This window comes from Neopelma chrysocephalum, unplaced genomic scaffold, assembly GCF_003984885.1.
Source record: "Neopelma chrysocephalum unplaced genomic scaffold, ASM398488v2 Primary Assembly neopelma1_147, whole genome shotgun sequence".
Lineage (NCBI taxonomy): Eukaryota > Metazoa > Chordata > Aves > Passeriformes > Pipridae > Neopelma > Neopelma chrysocephalum.
Genome location: NW_020897809.1, coordinates 16,167,446 through 16,178,056, shown reverse-complemented (window position 1 = coordinate 16,178,056; position 10,611 = coordinate 16,167,446). Strand labels below are relative to the sequence as shown.

The following is a 10,611-nucleotide window of genomic DNA, read 5'->3' as shown; positions in this document are numbered from 1 at the left end:
TGTGAGTTAAGTTGTGAGTTAAGTTGTGAGTTAAGTTGTGAGTTAAGCTGGGAATTAAGCTGGGAGTTAAGCTGGGAGTTAAGCTGGGAGTTGAGCTGGGAGTTGAGCTGGGAGTTGAGCTGGGAGTTGAGCTGGGAGTTAGTTAAGCTGGGAGTTGAGCCTCGCTCAAGTGTTTGACCACAAACATGTGTTCTGACGTGTCCCCAAAGGGGCCATGGGCTGGTCCCTGTGATTCTCACCATCCTCCTCCTCAAGGTCTGGGCCAGGAGGACATGAAGGTGGGGAAGGGCCTCGATTTGAAGCCGTGTGAGGACACTTGGTGTGTTCAGGTGGAGAAGAAGAGTCTGGGGGGAGACCTCACTGCAGTGACAACATCCTGGGGAGGGGCAGAGGAGGGGCAGGGACTGAGCTCTGCTCTGGGGGGACCAGGGACAGCACCCAGGGAATGGCTGGAGCTGTGTCAGGGCAGGCTCAGGTTGGATTTTAGAAAAATATTCTTCCCCCAGAGGGTGGTTGGGCACTGATCAGGCTCCAAAGCTGACAGAGCTTTAAGCTCTGCCCCTCTTTTTAAAATTGTATTTTGTGCTTTCAACACCCTTACCCAGGTCCTTTCTTAAGGGCTGAGGCTTAACCACCATGAATTTAAATTAGATGGAGTTGAACCACGAGGAAAGAAAACTTTGCATGACCTTAAACAGGGCTGGAACAAGGCAGAGCTCAGAGAGACAGAGGGGCTATTCATGTTTCAAAGTGACCATACTAAATGCACAGCATATGGAAAAGCTTTCCTGGACAGCTTTCCACAGGAGCCAAGCAGCAGCAATGTATCTGACAAGGGGAAAATGAGGGAGGTATGGAAAGGGCTTCTGGTAATGTGGAAAGTGCTTCAACATGTCAGTGGATTGAGGTATCTGCTGCAATCTTTACTTGGTTCATGTTAAAAAACCCCAAACATCTTAATGTATGGCTATTCTTCCTCTTGGAGAAAAAAGTTAGAGTCTCACCCCAAGGAATTGATATCCTGGTTACTCAGAAGCCATGACAGAGTTGAGGACAGCTGGTAGAATTCATAGATATTGGCTTTTATGGATTAAAAAAACTCCCAAACCCTAAAATAAAGCCTGTGGATATGAGGAAGCACAACCCAATTTCTGAAGAATGCAGCTCAATACTGATCAAGTGATGCTGAAACAGAGACAACCAACCACAGGTGGCAAGATGGGGCAGGATAACTGTGACATCCCACCAACACTGTTGCTGCAGAGGATAAATGGTGTGTCCTAAACTCAGCAAGAATTGCAGGTTTAAAGGCAGCATCATATGAAGTCTCTGAAAAGTTCCTCGATAACGGGCCAGAATTTAGAGTATTTAATCAATTTTCAGTGCAATGCAGCACTTCAACGTTCACCCAGAGGAACAGGCTTGGAATGAAAAATCTGCTATTTTATAGAAAATAATTTGAATCACTGTGCTGGACAAAATCAAGACTATCAGTCTATTCAAGCGTGAGGAAAAAATAACCCACTGACATTATCTTTGTATTCTTTTACTGCTTAAGTGATACAGATTCCAGCCAACTGAAGTTCTCTTGCTTTTACTGCCTTGAGCCCTCCTGTGACAGAGTCAGCAGCAGCAGGGAAATGTTAAAGGTGCATCATAATTAAACAGGCAAATAAAGTCATTGGAACCTGCCCTTGTAAGAGATGCAACAACGTGACAGGAATTGCTGCACTTCCCCAAGAGATCGGAGATGTACCAGCTCTACCAAGCATTTAGTGATAGATTTATATAGAAAATTATATAAATGAATATATTTTGATATCTAGATAGCTCAGCCCACAGCCAAAAGGGCAGCAGATGCTTGAGAAGCAGCCCCACGTGTCTGTGGTGGGTACCACGATCCATTCACCTCCAACATCCCAAAACCAAAGCTGGCCACACATCATAATGTGTCTACTGGGAAAAGAGACTTTCTCACCCTGGTGATACATTATTATCATCTCCATTCCTCTCATTAGCTTGTTTGGGGGCCTCTTCCATACCACACTCCTTGCTGCAGCTGGGAGTTTAACACCAGGAGCCTCTCCTGGCACTTCCTATATCCAGAGCTTTCATTGCAATGTCTTGGAATTAGTCTCCTATTTCAGCCTGCTGCTCCATCAGCCAGTTTCTATCACTGCATTAAGTACAAATAAACTCACATTGTACAGTCTATGCCTGTTGACACTATTTGTCATTTAATCCCCCAGTACTCAGAAAGTCTCTAATCTTTCAGTGTGAACACTTAGCCTCAAGTACAGGAAAAAATGAGGAAACAAGATGGAAAATTAATATTTATACAATACATGGAAACACACAGCATGTTTTACAGAGCTCTGAACACTGTCTGGGATTCCTCTCCAGCCTTACAACCTCAATCCTGCTTTTTAATTTAAAGGTCAAACTGTACCTGCAAGTTTCCAAGATGTCAGGTCTTGGAGGCCAAGAGGTTCTCATTCAACACCACTCAACAGCACAGACCCAAACCACAGCTGCACTGGTTCAGAAAACCACTGGGGCTCACCAGTTCTGACAACAGAATGTTAATACCCAGCCCTATGGGCACCCGTCAGAATTTGATGTTTTTTAAACTGTCTACTCATGCATAATATGAATATTTATTCATCCCTCTCTGGTTGTTTGCCAGAAAGTTATTTTAAGCTCCTTGGTTGTGGTGTAAGATGCTCCCCTCCTCCTCCCATCCCTGCCTACTCTGTCTGTGACACTGTCGGCATCTCTCCCTGAGAAAGAAAATTAAAAGAAAATAAGGATAATGTGCAATATTAATGGCAGAACACAGGAAGGTTACAAAAAAAATGTCTTTTGACCTTCACAGATTTTTACTCAATGACATAAGATGAGCTAGAAAAGAATATAAGCATATCTTAAGGTCAAAATCCACATCAGCTGATAGATTAGTCTTTTCGTCCACCACAAAACTGAGTTAAAATAACAAATTCAGTCATATTTCTGCCCAAACTCACACGTGTTTTACTCAGGGCAGAGAAACTCAAGCATTACAGTCTATAATACAGTATTTGACACAGTTCATTTGGAGTTCAGAATAGTTTCTGCTCCTTCCTACTTTTTATGGGCTCGGCTTGGAAATTGCATTTCTCAGTTTGCTGCTAATATCCATCCACATCCTGGGCTCCAGAGTTTATTCTCTGCTCCATGCACATGTGTCGCTCCCATTAATGCTAATGGAATGGAGTTAAAAGGGAGCACTGAGGGAGAAAAAAGCACTTGCTAATCCTTTATAACCTGCCCACCAAGGGAAGTGATTTGTAAACCACGTGAAGCCAAGGCTCAGGTACCACAGCTGCCGACTCCTGTGCCCGGGAGTCACGGGCAATTCCATGGGCACAGGGAGGGAGAAAGGATAAGCCCTGAACTACAGAACCTTGACTCTTCAATGACAGGAAGGAATCACTGCTGTTTTCAACAACTGGCTTTTTTTTTATGGGGGTACAAGTGGTCCCTGAGCTGCAGACCCTGGTTCACCCCCTCAGTGTCCTGCAGCATGTGGAAAACCAGGATAACCTCAGTTGTGCCCAGCCTGGAGATGAACAGCTGTGAGCTGTGAGCACTCACCACCCTGCTGCCACCCGTGTGGAGCCTGGGGAAGGGCATTTGGGCTGGCTTTGGCATTTTGCTCTCCAGTTTTGCTGCTGATCACAGGCTGCCCAGAGAAGCTGTGGCTGCCCCATCCCTGGAAGTGTCCTGGGCCAGGCTGGACGGGGCTTGGAGCAACCTGGGCTAGTGGAAGGTGTCCCTGCCCATGGCAGGGGGTGGGATGAGATGATCCTTAAGGTCCCTTTCAACCCAAACCATTCTGGGATTCTGTGGTTCCATGACCCTTTTGCCAATAGACAAGGTCTGGTTTATGTTCTTGTTCCCTCAGCAGCACTTTCCCAGCTCTTTGCTGCAGGTGCCTCCTTAGGAAAACAGAGATTCAGAAAAGGCAGAGTCAGCTCATCCAGAGCCCTAACGCTGGTCTTCACTTGCCTCTATTCTTGTTTGCAGGGACCAACATGGGCACAGGCAAATGCCATACAAGGTACTCAAAACAACCCAAACCCAAAGAACTGTTGGGGCCCACATGTTCCCCTACAGGCTTCACAGAATCCCAGACTGGTTGGGGTTGGAAGGGACCTCTGGATGTAACCGAAGTATAAAAAACATGGGTTAAAACCTGCATTGAAATATTTTTAATTATTCCCTATATACCATACAAATATTTGACAAGGAGAACCTCTAACTGAATATGATCCATCAATGCCAATACACGGGAGAATTAAAACTGACAGCACTAGAGCTTTGTGATTGATCTATGGCTTTGTAATCAATCTTTCCTGATCTGTTATCCAATATAGGTTTTTCCCCAAATAAGAAGGAGATAGACTGTGATTGTAAGTGTAATAACCTATATGTTCATTGCCTGTAATAATTCATCAGACATTGGACTACTCATAAGCAGGCCAAAACTTAATTCAAGACATTTGTCAGTGTCTCTCACTGTTTATCAAACCATTCCTTTAAATGTCTTTGTCAGACATTGGAGCTTTTGAAAATCATATTTGCCAGAATACGAACGCACACGAACAAACACTTGGAATTCCTGAAACGCAGAAATGTGGCCCTGGGTAAGGAATAATGAAAGCAAATTGGACTTTGTGCATCAGCTGTGCATAGTAAAAGCTGCAGTTACCTTTCACCAGCAGGCTGCCCGTGCTGCTCGCCGTCCCAAAGTGGTTGGTGGCCACGCAGGTGTAACTTCCCGCGTCGGATTTGGTGACGTTGACGATCCGGAGGCTCCCGTCATCCAGGACGGTGATCCTGCAAAGGCAGCAGACACGGAAGTTTTAGGATATTTTTTAAGACAACATCAAGCTCTTTTGAGCCTGCACTAATCACGGGTGGTCTGAGCAGCAGACGCCGCGCTGGCCCTGGCAGGGGGAGTTCAGCTGAGGGAAACCTCTCCGGATGCGCTTCATAAATACTGAACGTGTCACTCACGTGAGTTTTCTGCGTCTTTACTCCAGGGCAGCTTTAATTTACACATCAGCAGCTCGTGGGGGTTTTGCACACGCCTGTACTTCGATATTCAGCCCTCACCATGACAACCCCTGCAACACGTGGCACTCTGTGTGGCACTTGTTCTTATATTAAGGTCTTTATCACCTGACATACCAGTTTTCAGTTTCAGAGTACTAACCCCTCACAGAGCATTCACCTAAATGATACCTCGTTTGGAAATAAGCTAGGTAACACAAATTAATCTTTAGACTTTTAAATCTCATTCTAATAATTAATAGGAGTTTTTCCCAAAAGCTCTCAGTGAGACTAAGCATGTCAAATTACTCCAGAACTGAGTTTAATGTTCAAATAGAAAATAATCTACGAGACATATGATGTAAAGTCAATCTGCGCACACACTGTAAATCCAACGTAGTAAGTTCACAAATGAGGTACCTGTGATACTGGCCTAATGTTATTTTTTGTAGGAAAACAAGCAAACAAACCAAGAAACCCCACACGTGGCACCCGGGGAAACCTCGGCGCTCGCTGCTCCCGACGCAGGCGCCGCTGCCGAGCAGCTGCAGTGAAACAGGTGTTTCAGTGCTGCCTTTTTCCCAGAAGCCTGATGGCTTTTCAGCAAGAGGACCACGATGCCAAGCTTGCTCTCCATCTCTCTGCCTGTGCAGAACTCAACTCTTCTCCACAGTGGTGCTTGCAGGTTAAAAAGAAATGATCCTGTTTCGTTCCAGTCCTCTCCTAACCCACCTGTTTCCCATCTTAACAGTGTTACCTGCAGTGGGACACATCTCTTGAGGGCAGGAGGCAGGTGAGGATGGAATGTTAATCTTGCAGCGATCCCCTGCCCCTCCTCTTGCACAATGGCTGCATCTCAGGCTCCCCTTTTTCTCACAATGAGCTTTGTCTCATTCCAATTTTTTTCTGCTCTGACTGAGCGAACACAGAAAATCTGATGCTGTCCAGTAATCCCAAAAAGCATGAATGATTTGTGCCCTGTGGAGGCATAATCTAAGCAGACTCCAGAAAAACCTTTCTCCCAACCTAGTATCACCTCTTTCAGCAAAATCCCTGTCTGTCTCCTCAGTATCATGTCCTGCAGCACAATCTCCTTTCTTGCCCTCAGCCACTTTCAACCTGCACTGAAAATCTTGTCTTAATTCCTGCCTTCTCCTGCTCAATTATTTCCCAGCTGAACTGAAATGAAGGAGCCTTCCTGCATCCTTAATGCCAAAGCAGCTCTGCACAACTGCACTGAGAAACCAGGAGGAGAGAAACTCAGCAAACAGCTCTTGCACCACTGCAGGAGGGCTGAGGTTGCACTTCCCACCTGAGGAGGCTTTAAGGGACAGGAATTAGCTGGAGCCTTTTCTTGCAGCCATGGGACAGCCCCGAGGCAGCTGGATAAAGGACCAGGGTGAGACAGGGCACAAACAAAAGCACCAAGACCACCTTGGTGGGGCTCCCCAGGCTCCTGCCAACTGCTGTCCTATGCTAGACATGGTCTCCAGCGAGACTCAGGAGACATCCCCTCACTCAAGGGAGCTGGTGTGGGTGCCTTTTGTCATTTCATATGCTCTGGGTGGGCACACACGGGCTACTGAGCCCACCTGCTTCAAAAACCAGGACAGTCGGAGGGTCTTTACCAAACAAGGAGCAGGAAGATGGTGCAGGATGCTCCAGTCTCCACCCTGGCTCACCTCTCCTGCCCAAGAACACCCAGGTCAGCCGGCAGAGCCCAGGGACAGAGGTTGTTTTTCACACATCAGTAGCAGTGATATTAATAGAAGCTTCTCAACTGGTTTATAGGTCTCCAAATTGTTGCAGTCAGTAACGTTCACCACTGTAATTTATTTTTGCAGGGCTCCAGTGCCATGTATTTGCTTCTGTGGCAGTTGCTCCAGCTGGATAATTGGAAGAGAGCAGTTTATAGCTCCTTGTCCCTTATCTTCACCACTGTGTTGGCACAAATCAATGCACGGATTGCATTAAGTGTGTGCTGGAGCACAGGACCTGCCACGCTGGCCTCCAGCACAGGAGCCTGGGCAGCAGCAGCACCAGCAGCTCCCAAGGAATTATTTGCTGCTCTTACCAATCTCAGGGCTTGGGAAAGCACCGTGCCTTTCTGGAAGCTGAAGGTGCCCTTGGCAGGCATTAAAATTCCAATCAATATCAACAGCAGAACAAGCTCAGCAATGTGTTCCAGCTCAAGGAGGACCATGGTGCTCCAGCACTCCTTCCCCTCCACACCTCTGCCACCCCAAGAAATCCAGAAAATAATGTTTTACATTATTTCTGTACAGTTGATATTTTATCTTTAGTTGTTTATGTTTTATTTTCGGCCATATGGTTGAAACCTCTTTACTGGATAATCTCTCCCATAGATCATTTTAATTATTCTGTTGATGAAGCCAGATTTAATTTCAAATCCTAATGCCTTTTCTGCCTCTGTCATTCTCATACTATTGGTTTCCTTCTAAGTTGTCTTTATTCCCAGTGTAAAACTGGGTTTCAGCTAATGTGGCCTGGATTGACCAAGAGACAACCTTTGGATCAGGACAGTCAATCCACCATTGGCTTTGGCACATCTCAGGGAGCTTGTGCTGTCTTTATTTCCCTCCCTTTCTAAGCTGAAAGCCGTGGTCACTGGCTTTACACTCTGAGCCCACAGACATCCTTTAACCCCAGGAACGTGTTGCAAAGACTTCAAGAGAGATTTGCTTTGAGTTCTCCAAGCCCCCTCCCCAGAGAGTCCCCAGGCACATTGAATTCTCATCTGGTATCTCAGCACTTCCCTCCACACTCCTGTAAACAACCAGCATTAAAACTGACAGATAATTGTACAAGTTAACTGATTTTTTTTAAATAAATCAGACCATTAAAACCTCTCTGCGACTCATTGATTAGGAGGCCTTATGGTTATGTGGCTCTTTTTTGCTGAGGGTGCTTTTCTGCAGTGAGTGTTTTGTCCTCTAATTTAAATCCAATGTGTTAGAAGTTAACAAATAATTATTTGAACACTTGGAAATTTGTTACAGTTAGTTGAGAAAGTAGGAAGGACTCTCACTGCTACTGCTAATTCCCAAATTTTCTTTGCAGACTTATCTGCACTAAACGAGAGGAGAGGCTCATTTCAGGCCACTGAGGTTCTCAAACTGCTAATTGGCTTGAAAGCAATCAACCCTTCATCCACCACTTTTAGCAGTTTGGGTGGAAAAGTTCTTTCAAGACACAGAGTTCAAACTGAACGAAGCACTGCTCAGTCTGCTCTCCCCCCTGAAATACACCCTCAAAGTGTTTTCTAACCAGATGCCCAGGAAGACATAAAAATAAACCACATTTCCCATAAACACATGCATTACTTCAGAACAAAGTGATGGTTGCTGAGTAGGCATTTTAGACCACTACAAACTCAAAAAAGGAGCTACTGACTCCCTGTTGAATGTTCAGGTTTCCCTGACACTACTAATAACAGGGGTAACAATTAATAAAAATACAAATCTCTTCTTGCACAGGCCAATGCAACTGTTCTACTGATAACCTGGCTCATGGTCACTGTTAATAGCAGAGAAAAATCAAAGAAGATAAAAATATCCATTTAAAAAAAAAAAAGATGATACAAGGTAGTTTAGCACCCTTACTGAAAGAAAGGTCATCTATTTTAAACACAGCATTTGTAAGAGAGAATCTGTGGGTCTGTGTTGTCAACTGGAGATTTCAGGTCCACAGAGAGCAAAGACATGTCTGAAATTAGGAGATAAAAGGATTGCTTGTTTTCTAACCCAACGTGTTGGGTTCTACTCCAGGAAGAGCTGACCTTGTCAGTGTTTTGATCAAAACTCTTCTAGGGACAAAGACCTTTAAAAACGCTGAAAACATCCCTCCCCAGCCTTCCTTACCCATTTTTATTTTGCCACTGCAGCAGCAAATGGAAGAAGTTGCAAAGTGAACGCTTTGCATCCCCCTGAAGAAGCATTTCCACAGGTGACAGGCACAGAGATCCCAGAGCAGCTCCCTGAGACAAGGGCACGGAGGGACAGGACAAGGGGAATAGCTTCCCACTGCCAAAGGACAGGATTAGATGGGATATTGGGAAGGAATCCTTCCCTGGGAGGGTGGGGAGGCCCTGGCACAGGTTGCCCAGAGAAGCTGTGGCTGCCCCATCCCTGGAAGTGTCCAAGGCCAGGCTGGATGGGGCTTGGAGCAACCTGGGCTAGTGGAAGGTGGAACTGGGTGAGCTTTAAGATCCCTTCCCACCCAAACCATTCTGGGATTCTATAGTGCTGCAAGCCCATAACTGCACTGCCCTCTGCCAGCTCTGCAGGGGGGGAAGAGATTTAAAACTTTTGTCTATTCGGCTGGTGTGAACCTTGAAAAGTGCACCAAGGAGCCTCATCTTTATGGATGACAAATATCTGAGAGTGTTCCACAGCTCCACAGAGCTCTGCTGCTCAAAGACACCCGGAAAGGACCCACCTTGGCACCACGGCCCCGGCAGCACATCCCTCTGCCTGCATCACTCCAGCAACACCAACTCACCCAGAGCCTCCAGCAGCAGCTGGAGATGGATGGAAGAGGTCAGGCAGACCTGGAGCAGTATAAGGAAAAATAGCAGTGCATAATCACTTTGGTCTGATCTATTAGTGCTTATTTTTCAGCTCATGCTCCATCTGCCACGTCTGCAAGTCGCCCGTCAGCAACTGTGTTACCTCCAACCCTGAATTGAGCACGATAGATCTGATTCATGTAGCCCACTGCAGCATTCCCCACTGCTGGGCAGGATTCCCAGGAGCAGATAAATACTCCTCAGTCAGTAACATATGCATTTAGAGATAGAATATGTCCTGTTGAGATCAGTGAGAGTTTTATCACCGACTTTGTGAAAATGAGATCAAGCCCTTACTTGGAATATAAATGATGACTGAAAACTGCCAAACTCCCAGAGCACATCATAAAACTCGGTATCAGTAACTACCTGCAGCCCAGCTCTGTGGAAATCTGACCTTTGGGTGTGTGGCTGCATCACTTCCATCCCCAACACATGCCTAAAACCTGCTGTAATCCTGCTCTGGACTGACTTCATGCTTTGACAGATTGTTTGCTTAAAAATCCCAGACTTTTAGTATCAATTGTAGAGTCTGATTCCATTGTTTAATTACAATTAAATCTCTGTGGCTCCAGTGATGCCTATAGATTTTTGGATTTTTAGCCTTTTGTAGATTTTAGAAGTAGCTGTATTATATCCCTCACCCTTCAGCACAGTAGTTTACACATTCCCCAACCCCTATTTATCCCATTCCATGCTCCCCATATCAATATCCCCTGAATTCCAGCAAAAATGTTTAGTCTCTTGTCAAAGTAGGCCCATTTTGTTTAGAGAACACTTGTATCTTGGCCTGAACCACAAAAGTACAGTCAAGAACTGGGTGAATATATGCCCCCTGTACCCTGAAGAAGATAAAGATTGATAAAGAGAGGGTCTTAAAGATCCTCACCCCAATTCCCAGGGGGTGGGTCGAGGGTGGTCCAGGGCAA

General features: G+C 45.6%; 1 protein-coding gene across 1 annotated transcript in view; it reads right to left on the bottom strand.

Annotated features, from left to right (window-relative positions):
* Window positions 1-10,611, bottom strand: part of CNTN4 (contactin 4) — a 185,757-nt gene that overhangs the window by 25,330 nt on the left and 149,816 nt on the right. The window contains exon 12 of the mRNA XM_027700805.1: window positions 4,751-4,878. Within this exon, the coding sequence (XP_027556606.1) occupies window positions 4,751-4,878 (128 nt within the window). The remainder of the gene's footprint in view (window positions 1-4,750; window positions 4,879-10,611) is intronic.